This window comes from Oryzias latipes, chromosome 7 (assembly GCF_002234675.1).
Source record: "Oryzias latipes chromosome 7, ASM223467v1".
NCBI classification, from domain to species: Eukaryota; Metazoa; Chordata; class Actinopteri; order Beloniformes; family Adrianichthyidae; genus Oryzias; species Oryzias latipes.
In genome coordinates, this window is record NC_019865.2 from 30,991,131 (window position 1) to 31,010,922 (window position 19,792).

Sequence of the window (19,792 nt, forward strand, 5' to 3'; positions counted from 1 at the left end):
ATCTTTGAGACCACTGGACCAGCATTAAAAACAGCATTTTCCCCACACAAACCTTTGTGCAGATGGAAGACTGTTGTCACTTGCAGCTCTCAGACTGACTGCATCCAGCTTTCACCATCAGAAAAACACAGGAAGTTCTCATCCGCTTCAGGCTCATCACCATAGACTGAAACATGCTGGAGCTGCAGCTGCAGTCTGCTGCTCGTTTATCAGGTCAATTGATACGCAAGTTCTGTTTTATGTCCAATTTACTGTTAAATCATTAATCCAGATGACAAACTGGACTAGCAAGTGGGTTCATTCCCATATCACCTGCTGAGAACTTCAAAAACAAAGTAGCATTAGATGAACTCAAAGGCTTCCATTTTATTACTATACAGGGTTTTGGCGTGCTGTTAAACCTGGAAGCTGACTCAGCAGCACAACACAAACCTGCCAAATGAAGACTTAGGAGCTTTTTCAAACTAACAGATTTCTGCAGCAGTAACGGCTATGTGCTCTCGTACACGCATGAAAAACCAGCAGACCGTGACAGGCTGTCACATAGCTTGAACAGATTTATTTTTTTTAATAAAATGTATGAAAAGATACAGAGAAACCTGGCATTCATAACAATAATGCAATAGAAAAAGGCACAGACCGCTTCCAAAATAAATAAAAGCATTGCGATGGCAGTCATCTCTGGCTGCTGCTGCTGGCCTGAGCCTCTCTGTACAGCTGAGTCCAGCTCTGAGGCTCCTGCTCATGAAGCTGAGGGCAAACAGCAAAGCATCGTCAGTTCAGAGTCCACTAGTCTACATCTGAGAAGAAAGCACCACAAAGCAGAACCGTGGTCACCAACAAGCCACTCACCTGGCCCATGAACTCCAGAATCTTGGCTTTGGACACCTCCATGTCCGCCCGCTGACCCCAGCGGAATTCATGCTCCATGGGCTCAGTGTGAGGAATCCGCACATACTCCAGATACCTGCAGACATCCAGCATTCCCACGGTCATCCCTCCGGGCTTACAAAGGAATTAGAGGAGACAGAGCTGGAACAATGCAGGTCAACAGCGTAGGACAGTCTGGAAGGAGCGTCACTAAAATACAGAGTACTTGGGGTCAGACTGGACCGAACCGTCAAAGGTCGATGTCTGAAGCGTGCACTGCTCCAGCCGTGCTGCTGGGGGGCTGGCGGCTTCACCTTCAATTGCTCTGTGGTGTGGTATAAACCAGAGTCTATGGTTTGAGAGAAACTGGCTCTGAACACACCAGTGGGATTCAAGCTCACAGAGAGGCGTTTCAAACAGACGAAAACAAATGAGTGAAGAAGTAAAACAGTCAAAAAACAAAACAGAAGTCCTCCAAGCTGAAAGAGTATAATGTGGAACGTCCCACTCTTTCGCCGTCTTCTCTCTTCAATCTGGTTCAAAAAGAAATGCATGAAAAATGCAACGTACATCAAGTCTAGCCTCATGCACAAGAGGGGTTTATACAAATACACAACTTCTGTGTTTGAAGCTACGTAACCTCATAATGTAAGCAACATTTATCCACAGGACGCCAGCAGCCAGGGCTGCACAACAGGAGGAAAATTTCAGAGTGTGATTGGAGTGATCATTATTGCAACGATGATAATGTAAGGGTGGGGTCATCTGGACCCCATTGGATAGCACAAGGGTTAAGTTGATTCGTTAGCTACTTCACTCTGCCATGAGATTGTTTTTGCATGTGTGTAAACTTCTAAGGTAACCATTTATCTCAGTTTATGCCGTCTTTGGCGATACGCATATCGCACAGGCTGATACCGCGATAACGAAAATCTTTCTTTGGTTCAGGCCTGCCTTCAGCTAGCACAGGTTTGCTAAGCTGCTAGAAAAAGCCATCGTACCTGTGTGAGTCAGTAATAATGCAGAGCCTAATTCATATTTCTTGTTTTATTTGATTGATCGTAAAAGAATGTTCTACTGCTACGCTGGTTCTTACCTTTGACGCACAAACTCCTCTGTGACGAGTCTCTTCACGTCTCCAAACTCTTCGTGCTTCTCTCTGAGGTTTTCATCAGCAGACATGCAGAAAAGGAGGAAGGCAGTGAAACCTATGGAAGGTTTTTAAACCATCGCTAAAGGCACAAAAACATGGTCTCACCCAGAGTCAACTCGCAGTTTCTTTAGTGTGTTCCAGATGACATCTAAGAACCAAGAGGAGTAAACTTTAATGTCTTTACTGAGCAAAACAAACAGAACTAAAACAGTTAATGGAATTGACTGAATAAGGAACAAAACTATAGTTAAAACCTGTTAAACTCACTTTCTCTGACGACACCTCCCTTCATGAAAGTAACACCCAGAATCACGAAAAGTAGACCAAGTTTGGGATTTGCAGGGCATCTACACACACAGAAAAACAACAATAAACCTCATTTATGGACCATTCAAATGAGCGTTTCTCAAAATGACACGATACTCACTCGACTGGTGAAGGTTTGTCAGCGGCTTCCAGGTTATTGATCAATATATATGTGTGATTTTTGGGGTCAATTTCAACCAGTTTCAAACCAAACACCTGAGCAAGAGTTAAAAAAAGAAGAACCTCACAAATGTGATCTACTGAGACAATAAATGAAGACAAGAATGCAGTCAGGTAGAACAAACCTGCTCAAAGGTCCGAGCTGCTCGCTTTATGATCTCAGGATAGATGTTTCTGTAGTCCTTCACCACGTGTTTCACAAGGTCTGAGAAGACATTAGCAGGCAGTGAGTCACCTCTGCAGCTGTCGCATGTTCAAACTCCCTATCCACTGCTCTAGATGCAGTGGCGGCGTGCTTTCCACCACTGCGTCCGACGCTTTGCTTTGCACTCGGTGACGTTGGCTTGGATGCAGCTGCTCGGCCATGGAAACCCCTTCCATGAAGCTCTCTGCGTGCTGGACTTGGGCTAACATGAAGCTCCTGGGAGCAGCCCGTTCTTTCACAAACGTTAGCACAAACAGTCTGCATGCATGAGGGCCTGATTTGATACACCTGTGTTCAGGGCAAGTGATTAGGACACCTGATTCTGATCATTTGGACGGGGGAGCCAGTACTTTTGGTAATATAGTACATGTCTTCATCACCAGTTACATCGTGAAGTGAAGCTTTAACTCTCATGGAAAGTTTACCAAAATGCTTTGCTGCTGCTCCGCCCCTTCAAATAGGGAGGTGGAACTTAGATGAAAGGTTGGTCCTCCATGAAGAGGCGTGACAACAGTCTGCTGCTCTAAGCTTCAACAAACATTTGATACCCTAACGGGTGTTCAACTTCAACATTACAGAATGTTTCAAACAGGTTTAAAGACAATGTTCACATTTGAAATGTAAGCATCTATGTACTGTATGTAATTCATTTCTTGTGATTGAAGTTGAAGGCACAGATCCCGACCGTCTGGGACTCCTTCAGCCTGGATCCCAAGACATGTCTGTTACTTTTCAGCATGTTTTCTTTTACACTCGTTTCTATCTTTGAAGGACCGTTCCAGCCGCTGAGAGAAATCAATGTTAACAACCACCAACACACTGAACTTCAGCTTCCTGTTGACTCCATGTTGTCCTCTGTCGTGTTCTGGGTTCATTTCCTGCAGCTGACACGATTTTACTAGTCTGATGAATTTGAGGAAGACCTAGTGTTTGGAGACCTTCTCCTACTTTAGTCAATGGGAAGTTAAAGACCCACTCCAATGAAAATGATGCTTTTGGTGTATTTAACATGTTCTTGTAGCAGTTCTCTCTTGATGGAGGACATATAGAAAGAAAGTTAAGTCTAAAAATGTGTCTCTGCGTAATTCTTTAATGGAATTGTGGTGAAGCAGAAAAAAACAATACTGTGGTTGTCTCATACAAACTACAATCAGGGGGCCACAAGCTCCCTGCCCCTTTCTGATTCATCCACTTACATACAAATAGATCCATTCATGAACTGTATGACTGGACAGCTACAACATTGCTCACCATTTTTGTTGCACCGCTAATGTTAGGTTGGGGTTGTGAGGGGTTGAGAGTGTAAACATAGGGATGATGGGACATGAAGGAATCTCACAGTCCCGCCCACAACTCAGAGGTAATGAACTCTGCTCTGCAGAAACTGTGTCCTAGAAAGCGACACAGGTTGTTGGATTTTGCCTGAAAAAGCATCATCCTAATTAAAAGACCAGTGGGAACGCTTTGACAACAGTGGAACTTTAACCAAGTCTCCTCTCAAAAGACTGCATGCGCTTCCTTGTCTTGACTGTAGGGAACCATGTTACCTGTTCACTAACAACAACTTTAAGTCACCAGTTTAATTAACAAACTCATAATTGCACTGTGAACTTTTCTTAAAACATCTCCAATTCTCTTACATCAATTCATTCTACAATCAGTATTTATAAAGCGCACACATTTTGTGATAAATACGAAAGCTTTTTAAGCAAACTAGATCCTACAAATATAATGTTACACAAAACAATGAGAACAAAAGCTAAATAACACAAAGCAAACTAAATTTAATTAGGCCTGGATATAAATCAGTCCTAAACGCCTTCCTGTGGTTCAAAATGTGGCGGTCAGAGTTTTGATGAAGACCTGGAAGAAATAAAAACACACATTCCCATTCGTCCTATTGTCCTGTCATGCATTAAATCTGCATTTTCCCACAGTGCCCTGTGCTCTCTTCCTTCCTGTTCACTTTGTACGCCAGTGACTTCCAGTACAACTCAGAGTCAGGCCATCTTCAGAAATTCTCTGATGACTCCGCGGTTGTCGGCTGCATTAATGGTGGGCAGGAGGAGGAGTACAGGGGACTTGTGGATGAATTCCTGAGGTGGGCTGGAGAAAACCACCTGCTGCTCAATGTGGAAAAGACCAGAGAGATGGTGGTGGACTTCAGGAAGAAACTTCCAGCTTCCCAGCCTCTCAGCATCTTTGGCAGAGAGGTGGCAGAGGTAGAGGAGTACAAGTACTTGGGAGTAATCATCGACAACAGACTGAGCTGGAAGAGCAACAGCACTGCTGTGTATAAGAAGGCCAGCAGCAGACTCCACTTCCTGAGGAGGCTGAGGTCCTTCAACGTGTGCAGCAAGATGCTTGAAATATTCTACCAGTCTGTTGTGGTCAGCACTCTGTTCTTCTCCGTTGTCTGCTGCTGGGGGGGGCAGCATAGCTGCTAGGGACAGCAATAGACTGAACAAAATGATTAGAGGCGCTGGCTCTGTAGTCTGATGTAAAATGGACACGTTTGAAGCTGTGATGGAGAGGAGGACTTTAAACAAGCTGGTATCCATCATGGATAATCCTGAGCATCCTCTCCATCCTGTTCTTGACGGTCAGCAGAGCGCCATCTCCAATAGGCTAAGGCAGCTTCACTGTCACACCAACCGCTACAGGAGATCATTCCTACCTCACTCCATTGGACTCTAGAACTCATCATCAATTTGCAATAGATAAACTCATTTGAGGTCTGTCTGTTTTTCTCCAGAGCTGTCATGCAATCCAACTGTTTTCACTGATGGTTCTTTCTGATTGATTGTTCTGTTGTCATCCATTGTTTGTATGTTTGTATCTTGAGCCTAACGCTGACGCTGTAACAACCCAATTTCCCAAGCTGGGATCAATAAAGTATCTTTATCTCATCTTATCTTATGTCTCTCTGCTATGATCTGTAATGTGATGCGCTATAGCAGAGGTGCTCATCATGTCGATCACAATCGACCGGTTGATCTTCAAGGACATGAGGGTAGATCGCAGGCCAGCAAAGATAAATAACCAAAAAAATAAAAAAATGTACTTCTAAAAAATCTGTTAGCGAATCGAAATCCTCACCGAGAAGTACGGGACTTGATTGTCACGCAGAACGGCCAATCAAACATCCTCTGATACATACGTCACTCCACATGCGTGTTTAAATTCACTGGGTGTAAATACTGTCCGTCATCAGAAAGTCACTTCCTGCCCCACGGCACGTCAAGTCCACGGCAGAAGACCACCCCGCCCACTGGGAGTCGCCCCTTAGACACGGTGTCTGCAGCTGGCCTGCAGTTCCCGCCCGATGGATCCGAGCCCACCAGGCCAGCAGTGTTTTCCTGTAGCCCGCAGTTCTCGAGCGCTGCCCATGGAGCCAGCATTAGAAATGCCATGCTGCCCCCGTTGCACGGTTTACAGGAGAACATGACATACGATAGGCGCTGCTTTCTGTTTTTGTACTAAAACGCCTCATCTGTTAATACTAAAGTACCTCCTTACAAAGATTTGTGTCCTCTTACTGTGTAGTTTTTGAATCATCAGTACATAAACAATGTTATGTACTAATAGTTCATAATACTATGTTAATTAAACAGTATTTTAGTCTCAAAATACTATATATACATACACATATGTAGATCTTTAAGACATTGTCGTCTCAAAAGTAGCTCACATGCTAAAAAAGTGTGGCCCCCAGCGCTAAAGCATCTGTAATGCGGGGGCTCTACCTAGTGGCCAAACTGAAATGCAGGAACAGAATGATCTGCAGATTTTTGTTAGAGCGTCTTCTTTTGAGAAACCATGCAACACTGTATAGTGTTAACAATCTCATTGATTTATTATTTCACTAAAAGATTTAACAGTATGTGAAATGCATCAGATTAATGAATATATTCACAACATAGATTATTCTTGTATCTCTACACAAATATGTAAATGTGTAAAACGTTTAAATTCAAAATTGAATAGAATCAAAAGAATGGGGAAAAGAATTGTGGATTGAATCGATCCTGGAAAGTATTGGTGATACCCAGCCATGGGTTATATACTTGATCTCATACATTCAAGCAGCTACAGGTGATGTGTCTGTGTTACCTGCTCGGCGCACAGGAACTTTCTTTTGGTCCTTCACCAGGAAGTATTGAATCACCTCTGAAGTCTGCACAACGGCAAAAGAGGAAGACATTTCAGTGTTTTGTTTGGTTCAGAAAAAGCTGAAAACAGGTTTGTTTTTCATTTCAGTGTGCGTTGGCTGGGGACCTTCTGGTCCACTTGTGCAGGTGTCAGCTTCTCCAGCCCTCTCTGGACCTGTGACGTGCTCGGCTGAGTGAACGTCGAATCCTCGTTGTCCTCCTGAGTCCCAGACGAGCTGGGCTGCCTCTGCATGGAGAGACACACAGGCTGACTCTATCATCTATGCCCACGTGATTCAGAAATCAAACTAGCGCCGTCTGTCCAGGAGGGTTCTGCCAAAACTGACAGAAATAGAAGCATTTCCCTGCGTTCACCTGCTAGCATTCTTTGGTCAAACAAAACATGAAACCAGCAGCAGCTTTTACAGAGAGAGGAGTTTTAAATCCTTTTGACTCTGGTAAATATATCCTGTGTTTAAGAAAAATAAAGTTTATTGGTAAAGTTTTGTTCGAACTTTTTGTCAAGTGTAAAGACCAGAACCAGCAGGAGGCCTGACGGCCAGAAAGAGTGAAGAACAAGCGAACTTACTCTGTTCTGAGAGAAGCTCTGAGAGCCGAAAGACCGTTTTCTTTGCGTCATTGTGACCAGAAGAAGAAGCCTGTCCAAACAAAACTAAACGAGACAAACAAACGAAAGATAAAGGCCGAACAGCTCAAGTGGGCATTTTAACAACAAGATTAAAAAAAAACAAAAAAATCAAGGAAAAAACTAGTTAATTACCTAAAGGTACACCACACTCGAAAATTATTCAGAGCCAACCGCCAAAAACAACTGGCGCGTGTTGATGACGTAATGCGTATGTTTACTTCCTGTGTAAATGTGGGAGGGGCCCAACATAAAGCTTTATTAAAAAATACAAACCCACAAAACAAAAAGACGCAAAAGCTTGATTCCTGCATCGATGCCATCATTTAATAGTTACCAAATTTTAACACACAGAAGAAGATCACTTTTTCCCTAAAAGAGAAAAAATAAATAAAATCTGATTCCTCATGGGATTGTTACAGGATAAACCTCTTCGTTGGCCTGACACAAACCATTCTATAACTATTACTATAGGGTCATCAGAGTATTTGGTAATCAAGAAAGTTGTCTTTTTCTGAACACTTCAGTTTTATTTTTTGTAAATAAATCGTGCATTTTGATTAAATCACATTCCCAATTCGTTCTAACAGCTGTCTTAGAGAAGGAAATTAAAAGAACAATTGGAATCCAAGCTGGCACTGGAAAATTCAAAAATGAATTCATAGAGATGATAAAAAAAAGACTAGACAACAGGCAAAACAAATCAAAAAACTGAAAAATTATAGAGCTGAGCTAAATGTAATGTAAACTGGCGTGCTTGTGCCTGAAACCAGAAAACAGAACCAAACAAAGCATACATTACCCTACAAAACAAAAGCCAAGAAATATGGACAGATCATCTCAATTTTGTGTTTAAACTTTTTAAAAGTTCCAGTTCTAAATGATCTGGCCTGTTTTCTCTCCACTGTACGGGGTTTGCAGATTCCCATTGGTAGATGTGATGGAGCAGCTGCAGAACATAAGGACTTAGCACCACACTCTGGAGCCACACATTTTTGATTTTTACGTGTAAAAAAAGGAGTTGGTTGTGGTTGATTTCTCCAGATAACTTTACTTTACTTTAAAAGGCATCAGACTTAAGCAAACTGAGAAGACCCCACCCATGACCCATGATCCACCCTAACACGACACAGTGCATGTGGGGAGTCCGGTACTCAAAGCAGCTGAGATGAAGGAAGAGGCAACAGTTTCTCCACTTAAGAACTTTGTGGCTGGGGGGGTTGGTGGAGCCTGCTTGTTGCTGGTCGGACACCCTCTAGACACCATCAAGGTCAGATGCACCCCTCACTTCTTCAATATCCACCTGCAAACAGGAACCAGAGTTTCTTGTAACCAGTGAGGTCTGAGGTTTTTTTTTGGTCAGTTTAATCATTCAGCCTGAACGTCTTCAAAGGACTTCAGACTGGCTTTATTTTTATGCTCCATGGTGTCAAGTTACTAAGCAGACAGACATTAGATAATTGCAAATTATAGACTTCAAATAAAAAAGAAGTTATAAAAGACAATGTCTCAATTTTCTAGGAAAGTAAAAACATATAAACTTTTTTTTAATGTTATATGCATTTGAGCAATTTTAAAGAAAATTCACAGAATCCAGTGGAGAAAAAATGTAACCAAGAAATACTTGACATATTTCATATTAAAATGTACATTTTTATGTTTTTTCCAGTGTACAAGTACTTGAAAATAATAAACTGATACAGAAAAAACACGATGAATAATCTAGGATCAAATCATTAAAGGGTAGATTCATTTTTTTTCTTCTTACTGTTTATATTGACCTATTTTCCATCCCTTTAAATAACCACATTTTACATCACTTGGTATTTCAAACTTCACGTATTTTGCCAGAAAGACTTTTTTTTTTATGCTAGCTGTTGATCTCAGCTAACAGCGGTTAACAAACAGCCTTTTAGGTCTTTGCAGCAGATGTGGATGGGTGTTCCTCTTATCTCACAGCAACGTCTCAACCGTCTTTCCCTCAACACTTTGCCTCTGTTCCATATACTTCAGGTCATACTGCAGACACAGCCTAAAGCTCCCCCTTCTGCTCTTTACTCTGGAGTCTATGACTGTTTCTGCCACATTGTGGGCAGACAGGTAAAAACAAAAACCTTGATCATTCATTTAATGAAACACTTTAATGCTGAGTTGTAATCCTATTTGTTAACCTTTCCTGACACGATCCAGAGATGTTTTTACTCATTTAAACCAAATGTTTACAGTTGTACTGCATATGCATCTGTATTGTAGGGCATTGCTGGTCTTTATAGAGGTATGGGGGCCCCTCTTGCAAGTGTGGCCCCTATGATGGCTATCAGTTTCCTTAGCTTTGGTTTGGGGAAACGGCTGCAGCAGAGAGACCCTGACATAACCCTCTCGTGAGTAAACACCACCACCTGCCATGCTTGATGTACTTTTAAAGATCCACCCCAATGAAAATGGTTTTTGGGATGTTTTCAACATGTTCTTGTGGCTTTTTTATGATGGGGGATATATTTAAAGAAAATTAAGCTCAAAACTACGTTTCTAAGTGTGTATTTTCTCAAATCGATGTGAATCAGGAGCAGACGAAAATAAATGATGAAAAAGAACTAATTGGTCATGTAGAACCTTCAACACCAGGCCACAAGCACACTGCTCCGCTCCACACTGACAATGACAGAGACACAGGCAGTAAAAATTCAATTGAAAGAGGATTTTTCTGGGAAAACTTTGGAAGATCAGGAGAAGACAGTAAAAGTGTGGACATCTGCCCTCTTTGTGAGACATCATGGGCATTTGATTGAGGGACAAGGCCTGGTAGCATACTCTAGACAGGTTAGAGTGGGAAAAACTCTCAGCAGGGGTGAAGGTACCCTGATGTCCATCTAAAAGATTAGGAGAAAGTTGCTAAAGGTGCAGCCCCAACTTGATTAGTGACAGAAAATGAATGGATGGGAAAAACTTGGACAAAGCAGTATTGAAAGACTAAAAGTAGTTTTAAAGCTGCACTCGTGTAGTTTTCTGGTACAGAACCACTCCCCCATACATTTTTCTTGTTACGTTTTAATGGTATGATGTGTAAGACAGAGTTTGGTTAGAAGGTTCTCAAAGAACAGAAGTCAATGCAGTGCTCTAAAGTCCCACTCTGATCATCCTGAAAGCGTTCCCAGTGGTCTTTTCATTATTGATGATGCCGTTTTCAGACAAAATCTGAAAACCTGTCCTTTTCTAGGACATAGTTTCTGCAGAGTGGCAGGAGTTCATCAGAAATTCACCTCTAAGTTGTGGGTGGACTGTTGGTGCAGAGCGAGCCCACCTCCACTTCCTTGCACCCATAACTGAGCTCTCAGTTGACACTCCCTCCCACTAGCGTACAGCCCCAAACACCTCCAGCCTAAAAATAACGGTACTACAAGAATGGCAGCAATATCGTAGCTATCCAGTCGTAGATCCAGATTCCAGCTCAGACGAGGAAAACAAAGACGTTCATGGATCTATTTGTCAGCTAGTGGATGCATCAGAATGGAGCAGAGTCGTATGAGCACATGTTAAAAACACCAAATACATCATTTCCCTCTGAGTGGATAATAATAAGTGTAGCAGTTGTGCGTTTGAATGTAGAAACTGAAGCTTGGATCTGTCATGAAACAGATTTTTTTCCATTTGGTACCTTTCAGGCACAGGCAGATATTCTTTTCAGGCTGTTTGGCAGGAACCTTCACTACAGTGGTTGTCGCACCAGGAGAACGAATCAAGTGCCTGCTTCAGGTAGTTGGTGTGAATTTCTACTGTTCTGAACACAGAGAGGGGCTCCATAGCGTCTGTACCAACTCAACTGTGGATCCTACATATAAAAAAAAACATTTGCATCAATATTTCTAACGTACCCAGAGAACAGAGAAGTTTCTTATACTATTTGCTTTTATACTCTAAGTATTCATTGTGTGGGGGGTCATGGGTGTGTGTGTGTTAATGGAGGGAGGGGGAGTGTAAAGGATGGGCTGGATTTTCTTCTTTCCATTTATTTATTTGGTCTGTTTGAGAAGTGCTTTTTTATGAATAAAGTTCATTATTATTATTATTAACACGAGCACTTGCTTCATTGTTACACAACATTTTAAGCTGGCTTTGGTTCAGAAAATACTTTTACTTTTACTAAGGGACAGAAAATCAATAACTTTGGCTGTTCTGGATATATTTTCAACCTGGCAGTCACCCTTGTGGAATACTGTAGAGAGGCCATCAACAACATTAGTTCCACCTAAAATGGTTAAATCTGTGTTTTAAAAAAAAAAAAAATCCCTCTGTTTAATTGGTGTTCAGACAAAACCACAACAACTTACATCAGAACCACAATCTGGTTCAAAGTGATCCAAGTATTATTAGAGTTTATCACATAAATGTTGACAAGCATTATGAATTGAAATTTTAGTTTTTAATTTTCAGGTGCAATCAAGCAGCGGAGAGTCCAAGTATGCAGGTCCACTAGACTGTGCCTTCAAGCTGTATCAGGAAGATGGAATCCGCAGCGTCTACAAAGGAACCCTCCTCACCTTAATCAGAGGTTCATCATGCATTCATACCATCTACAGACTCACAGGAGAGTTATACAAAATCCAAACTGTTGTGCAACACTTATCTGTATTTCCAAATTTATTTTCAAAATGATTACCTCTTTTATGCGGCCAATACTTTTGCATGGTTTAAACGTATTATCTAGTAAATATTTCTCTCAACAGAAATGTTGTTGTGGTGATTTAAGCACAAAGTAAAACCCACAAGTTTTCACTAATCAAAGAGTCCTTGTCTCTGATCAGAGAAAGAATTTTACAAACTATACATATGAATTGTATTGTTTTTAATAAAAAAAAATCTTTACATTTTAAAAGCTCTGTCCCAACAAAAATCTTGTGTACCTTCTGGTAGAAAGTTCTCACTGTGTTCTTCTGTTCAGTCGTTCAGCATTGCTGCCTCAACAGCTAGCCCACATCTCAATACAACATGTGGCACATTGAACAGTTGAAGTGGAATAAGACAGTTTTCTCCAAAACATGTTTGACTTTCTGAAGACCTCCAACACTTTTGGTTCTTTTTTTAACTTATCCAGTCAATCAGCTGAGCAAACAGATCAGAGCTGAAAGCCTCTTGTGTTGGACATATTTTAATATTACAATAAGAAATTAGGAATTTTCTGACTCATGAGGGGTATATTTGTATAAACCACTATTGTACTTGAGGCTAATTTATATTTGCATACATTTCTTTTTAAACACGACAATGCTTACTTTATTCTTCATTTGTTCTACATGTGACTTCTGTTTAAATTTGTGATCAAACAAAACACCCAATAATTTGATTTCAGACCCTGTTTTAATTGAGACATCTGTAAAGTTGGACATAAGTGCTGCATTTCCTCAGGGAATAACAACCAAATATTAGTTTTGTCCATTGAGAAAAACAGTAGTTAATTTTTTCCAAACCTTTGCTCATTTGACTTTCTATACTTCTGATTGACCTTTTCCTAATTTATTTCACAGACATTATTCATGAATTAAAACATGTTAGTCTAATGATTACGATGTGTGACATAGTGCACAGGTTTGTATAGGTTTGCATATCCTAGTTATTGAAATTAACATATTAGTGTCTATTTCTTAAAAAAAACGGTGTATTATTTGACATTTTATAAGTCACAAGTCATAGTACATCGTTTGAAATGTTTATCACAAATAAAGCATTTCTCCACATGACTAAATCACTGCAGTGTTTCTGGGTTTATTTGTTCTAAGTCTGCACTGATTAATCAATAAATACTTTATTATAAATAGCTCAATTTATACAAAAGAAATTGTTGTTTTTGACAAAGGTCTGCACTTATTTATGGCATGTTTATCTCTAGCTTTAAATAAAAGCATCAGCTTTGCTGAGTCACAACAGATCTATAGTCAAATGAACCCAGCTCATCCCCCACTCCAGTTAATATTATGAGCCTGAAGCCTCATAACAGGTCTTTCTCATTCTATAGATGTCCCCTCTACTGGTCTGTACTTCTTAACATACGAATACCTCAAGTGTGCGCTCACACCTGCGGGTCAAAGGTCAGTCATGTCATTAACATAGATGACTTTTACGGAGCCTAAAGGTCGTTGGCTCCTTGTTGGTGTAACCTGTGATCTCTTCAGTGTTTCTCATCTCAGCACTCCAAACATTTTACTGGCTGGTGGGGTTGCAGGAGTATTGAACTGGACGGTTGCTCTTCCTCCAGATGTCCTCAAGTCCAACTTCCAGACAGGTCAAAAAAGACGTCGAACATTCATTTTTCTCATTTTTTTATTTTTACTTGTTTGTTTGTTTTGTCTTGCTTTGGGGGGTGGGGGCGCCCTGGGAGGGGGGGCATTGTGCCAATCCCTCAGATATGTCAGGGGCATGAGTGGTGGTGCTGGGCCTCCTGCCCTTCAAGTGTAGCGCAGGGCCCCTCCCTTGCTAACTGTCCCTCCGCGCTGGCCCTGGCTCGGCCTCTCTCTGCGGCTGGCTGGCCGCTTCCTGGACGCCTGGTTGTTCTTGGAGGTGGAGACGCCCAACGCCCATCCACCTGCTCCTTCCCACTCCCATCCCAACGAATCTTGCACACTTGCGCCTAGGGCTCCAGGAATTGGTTGGATGGGATATGCTGGCAGAGTTCACTGGGGGCGACTCTCTTTGGGGTGACCTCGGCACCTGCCCTCCATTCCACCTTTACTCCCATATTAGACAACTTGATTCATCTAGGGTCTTGTGGGAGTGGTCTGGTGGAGAGGGGCATCCGGGCTTGTCTCTCAACCGTCTGACCCCAATTTTAATTTTCACTTTAGACAACGCACACTGCATGTTGGCACTACACATAAACACCCCTACACCACAAGACGGTAGACGGTATATTTTATATATATATATATATATATATATATATATATATATATATATATATATATATATATATATATATATATGCTATTTGCAAAAGATGGGCTTCCTGCTCTGCTCCATTCTGATCATCCACTGTCAGACAAATAGATCCATGAACGTCTTTGTTTTCCTCGTCTGAGCTGGAATCTGGATCTAAACTGTACGGATGGATAGATCTGATATTGATCACTATTTTTATTTCACTGCTAATGTTAGGTTGGGGATGTGAAGGGCTGTAAATTAGTGGGAGAGAGTGTGAACAGATGGGTGGGGTGTGCGGGTAATTTACAACCATTCTGAAGTTATTTTGACTTGACAAACATGAACCTTAGATGTTGGATTCCCCAGTTCATACTGGGTTCTGCGTGTTCCTTTTCCTGTGCTGCAACTCTTGAAATAGTCAATGTATTATATTGATAATTATTTATTGAACCATTTTAAACTTGGTTTTAGGAATTTATTGCTGATTTGGTTTCAAAGGTTGCATGTGGTAGATTGCTGGATGTAAGTGTGAGGAGGGGAGAGAGTGGAGGTATGTCTGATCACTATTTGGTGGAAGGAAGGTTGCGGGTGTGGGTATGCCATGGGTGAGATCGAGAAAGAGTGGGGATGCAAGAGAAGTTCTGAGAATGAGGGTTTTGAAGAACAGAGAGAAAATGTGTGAGTATCAGAAAAAATTAGGTGGCAAGTGGAATATGGTGAAGGAGCAAATGGTTGTTGGAGTGGAGGAAGAATGGTAACAGTTCAAGAGTGCAGTGGTTGGATGTGCAGAGGGAGTGTGTAGTGTGAGACGTGCTGGGGGTGGTCTAAGAAAGGGAAGTGAATGGTGGTGCGAGGATGTAAGGTTGGCTGTGGCTGAGAAGAGATGTGCGTACGAAGTATGGCTGCAGAGAAAGGACAGGGAGTCATAGGAGTGTTATAAGGAGAAGAAAAGGGATGCTAAGAGAGCTGTGCGTGAGGCAAGAGTGGCTGCGGACGAAAGGCGGGGCAGACAGATGACTGATAATTTTCGAGAGAACAATAAAATGTTTTGGAAGGAGGTGAAAAAGGTGCGAAAGGGAGTGTCGGGGAGGGAGGAGAAAGTGAAAACAGAGGATGGAAGGATGTTGAATGAGGGAAATGCAGTAAGAAAAAGGTGGGCGGAGTATTTTGAGAGGCTGCTGAACGTGGAGGAAGATGCTGTGATTGGGATGGATGGAAGGGAAAGTAGACTGAATGTATTGGGAGAGTTGAATGAAGCGTTGATTACGGGAGAGGAAGTTGAGCAAGCTGTGGGAAAGTTGAAAGTAGGAAAGGCTGCAGGTGTGGATGGGTGTACTATGGAATGCCTGAAGTGTGGTGGAGCGATCGTGATTAAGTGGTTAGTGAGATTGTTGAATATGTGTTTTGTAAGTGGGCAGGTGCCGCTTGATTGGATGAGTGCGTGTGTGGTTCCCCTGTACAAGGGAAAGGGTGATAAGTATGAATGTGGTAGTTTTAGGGGTATTAGTCTGTTGAGTGTTGTATGCAAAGTGTATGCGAGAGTGCTGATTAATAGGGTAGTGGAGGGGACTGAGTGTATGATTGGTGAAGAGCAGTGTGGTTTCAGGAGAGGTGGAGGGTGTGTGGATCAGGTGTTTGTTGTGAGACAGGTGTGTGAAAAGTTTTTGGCTAAGGGGAGGGAGGTGTTTTGGGCATTCATGGATTTAGAGAAGGGGTATGACAGGATTGATAGAGAGGCGTTGTGAGTTGTGTTGAGTATGTATGGTATTGATGGTAGATTGTTGGAAGGTGTGAAGAGTTTCTATAGAAACAGTAGAGCGTGTGTGAGAGTGGGAAACAGCATGAGTGAGTGGTTTCCTGTGAGGGTTGCTCTGCGTCAGGGATGCGTGATGTCTCCGCGGTTGTTTAACGTGTATATGGATGGTGTGGTAAAAGAGGTGAATGAAAGGGTGTTAGGTACGGGTGTGAGAATGGTGAATACTGACAGCAGCGAATGGAGTGTAAGTCAGTTGCTGTTTGCAGATGTTACTGCACTAGTGGCTGACTCAGAAGAGAGCTCGGCTCGTCTGGTTGAGGAGTTTGGAAGGGTGTGCGACAGAAGGAAGTTGAGAGTGAATGTGGAAAAGAGTAAGGTGATGAGGTGTACGAGGTTAAAGGGTGAATGTAGATTGAATGTGGCATTAAATGGGGAGTTGTTGGAAGAGGAAGAGTGTTTTCAGTATTTGGGGTCGTAGGTCTGTGTGGATGGTGGAATAGGGGGAGAGGTAGAGTTTAGAATGAACGAAGTACGAAAGATATGGGGGGGAATGAAGAGAGTGTTTGAATGTAGGTCACTGGGAAAGGATGCAAAAAGGAGATTGTATGTGTGGTGTGACGCGTATGGATCGTCTGAGAAATGAAGTCATCCGAGAGAGAACTGGTGTGACGCGAGAGTTGGCTTATAGAGCAGAGCAAAAGGCACTGGGATGGTTTGGCCATGTTGAAAGAATGGAAAGGGAGCGTTTGGTGAAAAAGGTATATGAATCTGATGTGAGTGGAGTGAGAATGAGAGGAAGACCGCGAATGGGATGGACAGAGGGTGTAAAAAGAGCGCTAAATGCAAGAGGGATGACTGTGGTGCAGGGGAGAGAGGCTGCTCAGGACAGGGATGGGTGGAGGGAGATTGTGTATGAATGAATGGATGGGTGTGGTAGAGGTCTGGTCTTGGGATGAAACCAGCCTGGGCTGAGGCCCTGCTGTGGAGGTGCCCACACTGGAGTGTGCAGCTGACCCTGGTGAAGTGTGGTGTGGCTTAGACCAGGCCTTAGACCAGTCACACACACACACACGCGCGAACACACGCACACACTGAAGGAGGAGGGTTTGGGGAAGAGAAGGAGGGAGTTAAAATGGTGTGCCCTGTCTAGGCTACCCCACCTTGGTGGGACATAGCCTGGGTATAGAGATAGATAGATTGCTGATCCAAAAATGTCCTCATGTGTATGATGGATTTTAGCAGAGAGGTAGCACACAAATGTCAGGTTTATGGCAAACTAAGAACTGAAACCCAAATAATCTGTTGTTTGAACTTGTCTTAGCTCCAGATGGTAGGTACAGTGGTGTGTGGGACATCCTAAGAACACTGCTGCATGAAGAAGGACCCAGAGGGCTCTACAAGGGATTCAGCGCCGTGCTCCTACGTGCCTTTCCAGCCAATGCGGTAATATTTGTGTTAATGTATTCTTCCGTTATTAATCATGGAAGGTACACATATCCCTCTTCTTATCTTTCCTAGGCCTGTTTTTTGGGGTTTGAGGTGGCGTTGAAGGCGCTGAATATTGTCACAACCAGCTGGTGAAACAAATGGTTTTCTTCTCATCAAAACCTACTTCAAAGCACCCTGCAAACAGGAAAAAATCGAACCAGCTCAGATTGAAATAGGTCCATTTTTTAAATGCATGTCAAATGAGTTCAAACGGTTTTTCATCCGTTTAAAAAAAAAAAAAGTAATTTGGCAACTGCATCAGTGACCGTGTTCGTGCAGAGCAGTATTTCATTCATACATTTTTTGCTTCAAAACTAAACTAAATTCTCATCAAAAACAATAAAAACATGCTCTCTTTGGCTTTCAGCAGAAGCTGAGATACTGCATCTGAGTATAGCGGTTTATACTGACGTTTAGACTGAGGTTGTTGACTAACCCTATTATGACAACTATTAAAGGAACAGATGGAACCAAATTAGTCATTGGTGATGCAGCACAAAATAATAAATGCAGACTAACACAAACAGTTACGAAAATCCTCATCCTTTAGAAGATCCTCTCCTATTATACCTCCAGCAGACAAAACCTCAGCAGAAATCCCGGCTGTGTTCTTTCTGTGGGGAGTATGCATGTTCTCCTCATGCATGTCTGTGTTTTCTCCAGGTTCTCCAGTTTCCTCCCAGTCCAAAACCACACACCTCACAGGTTCATTGGTGTCTTTTAATTATCCCTTCCTAATGTATGTGAGAGTGTGTTTGTGCATCTCTGTGTAGCCCTGCAATGGGCCTTTATGGACCGGGGGAACCCCGCCTTCACCCAACAGCAGCTGGGGTGGGCTCCAAACAGCCCCACAACCCAAACAGGGATCAAGAAATGGATGGATGGAAAATGAATAAAACATAAAGAGTAGGTTGTTTCAAACAATAATTTGAGTGATACTAAACTAAAACAAAAGAAAAAGAGAAGTTATATGTGAAAAAGAGCAACCTTTGGATAGGCTTAACTTGCAGCTGTGTGTAAAATGTTGAAGAAAATCCATCATCCATTCTTCAAACCCACATAATTCCATTCAGGGTCACGAGGACTGAAGGCTAACCCAGCTACTGTTGAGGAGAATAAATACAAGAAAAATGTGATCAACATAAAGGTACAGGACTAAGTTGCTAATGTCAATAAATATACATCTGTGATATAAGCTGATAAAATATTGTGTCATGCTTTCATAATTACTTCTATTGCTATTATTTGTGGTGACCTGTTCTGCTTGTCTTGGGTTAATTTTTAGTCTTTTCTTTTGATTCTGTTCAGTATCAGTTTGTTCTGCCTCACGACTGGTTTGGCTGGTCCTGGTCCTGGTTCTGGTCCTGGTCCTGGTCCTGGTCCAGGCACAATTCAAAACAAATAATTCCATTTTCAGTTTCGTTTTAAATGTTTAGTTTATAAAGTAAACATTTATAAACTAAACATTTAGGGCTAGAAAGGTGATTGAAGTGACTTTGAACGTGGCATGGTTGTTGGTGCCACACGGGCTGGTCTGAGGATCTCAGAAACTGGTCTACTGGGATTTTCACCCAAAACAATCTCTAGAGTTTACAGAGAATGGTCCGAAACAGAGTGAATATTTAGAGAGCAACAGTTCTGTGGGTGGAAATGTCTTGTGGATGTCAGAGGTCAGAGGAGAATGGCCAGACTGGTTCAAGCTGATGGAAAGACAACAGGAACTGAAAGAACCACTGTTTACAACCAAGGTCTGTAGAAGAGCATCTCTGAACGCACAACACGTCCAACCTTGAGGCAGATGGGCTACAGCAGCAGAAGACCACAGGTCACCAAATGGGTAGTTGAATTGAGGCTAAAATTCATGAATCTCCATTTCTGCTCTCACATTCGGACACTAGGGTGAATTTGACGTCAACAACATGAAAGCATGGATCTCTCCTGCCTTGTATCAACAGTTCAGGTGGTGGTGGTGTCATGGTGTGGGAGATATTTTCTTGGCACACTTTGGGCCCCAGGGCTGCACGCTGGCACAGTGGTTAGCGGTCTTGCCTCACAGCAAAAAGGCCCCAGTTCAAGTCCTGCCTGGGGGACCTGAACCAGAACATCAATGGGTGACCTTTCTGTG

The 19,792-nt window shown here is 42.3% G+C and overlaps 2 protein-coding genes across 2 annotated transcripts; one reads left to right on the forward strand and one right to left on the reverse strand.

Annotated features, from left to right (window-relative positions):
* Positions 1-534: 534 nt before the first annotated feature.
* Positions 535-7,753, reverse strand: LOC101154928 (non-structural maintenance of chromosomes element 3 homolog). Its single transcript, XM_011472993.3, has 11 exons — positions 7,647-7,753; positions 7,455-7,538; positions 6,993-7,112; positions 6,828-6,891; positions 2,635-2,714; positions 2,451-2,545; positions 2,291-2,370; positions 2,129-2,171; positions 1,967-2,029; positions 853-967; positions 535-750 (listed from the first exon to the last, which is right to left on the reverse strand). Exons 2-11 carry the CDS (start codon positions 7,503-7,505, stop codon positions 676-678), a joined length of 786 nt encoding a protein of 261 aa, XP_011471295.1. The 5' UTR covers positions 7,506-7,538; positions 7,647-7,753; the 3' UTR covers positions 535-675.
* Positions 7,754-7,988: 235 nt separating this feature from the next.
* slc25a20 (solute carrier family 25 member 20) lies at positions 7,989-18,862 on the forward strand. Its single transcript, XM_004086381.4, has 9 exons — positions 7,989-8,781; positions 9,525-9,611; positions 9,765-9,892; positions 11,174-11,264; positions 11,943-12,060; positions 13,522-13,594; positions 13,679-13,788; positions 17,501-17,622; positions 17,698-18,862. Exons 1-9 carry the CDS (start codon positions 8,680-8,682, stop codon positions 17,758-17,760), a joined length of 894 nt encoding a protein of 297 aa, XP_004086429.1. The 5' UTR covers positions 7,989-8,679; the 3' UTR covers positions 17,761-18,862.
* The last annotated feature ends 930 nt before the right edge of the window (positions 18,863-19,792 follow it).

What these genes read in the sequence shown, in the direction of transcription:
- LOC101154928 (XM_011472993.3), bottom strand. Translation starts at nt 7,505, where the DNA reads ATGACGCAAAGAAAACGGTCTTTCGGCTCTCAGAGCTTCTCTCAGAAC. An exon ending in CTGCACAAGTGGACCAGAAG is followed by an intron (nt 6,892 to 6,992) that starts GTCCCCAGCCAA and finishes GCCGTTGTGCAG; the next exon opens with ACTTCAGAGGTGATTCAATA. An exon ending in GGGAGGTGTCGTCAGAGAAA is followed by an intron (nt 2,172 to 2,290) that starts GTGAGTTTAACA and finishes CTTGGTTCTTAG; the next exon opens with ATGTCATCTGGAACACACTA.
- slc25a20 (XM_004086381.4), top strand. Translation starts at nt 8,680, where the DNA reads ATGAAGGAAGAGGCAACAGTTTCTCCACTTAAGAACTTTGTGGCTGGG. An exon ending in GAATCAAGTGCCTGCTTCAG is followed by an intron (nt 11,265 to 11,942) that starts GTAGTTGGTGTG and finishes TTTAATTTTCAG; the next exon opens with GTGCAATCAAGCAGCGGAGA. An exon ending in CCTCCTCACCTTAATCAGAG is followed by an intron (nt 12,061 to 13,521) that starts GTTCATCATGCA and finishes CTCATTCTATAG; the next exon opens with ATGTCCCCTCTACTGGTCTG.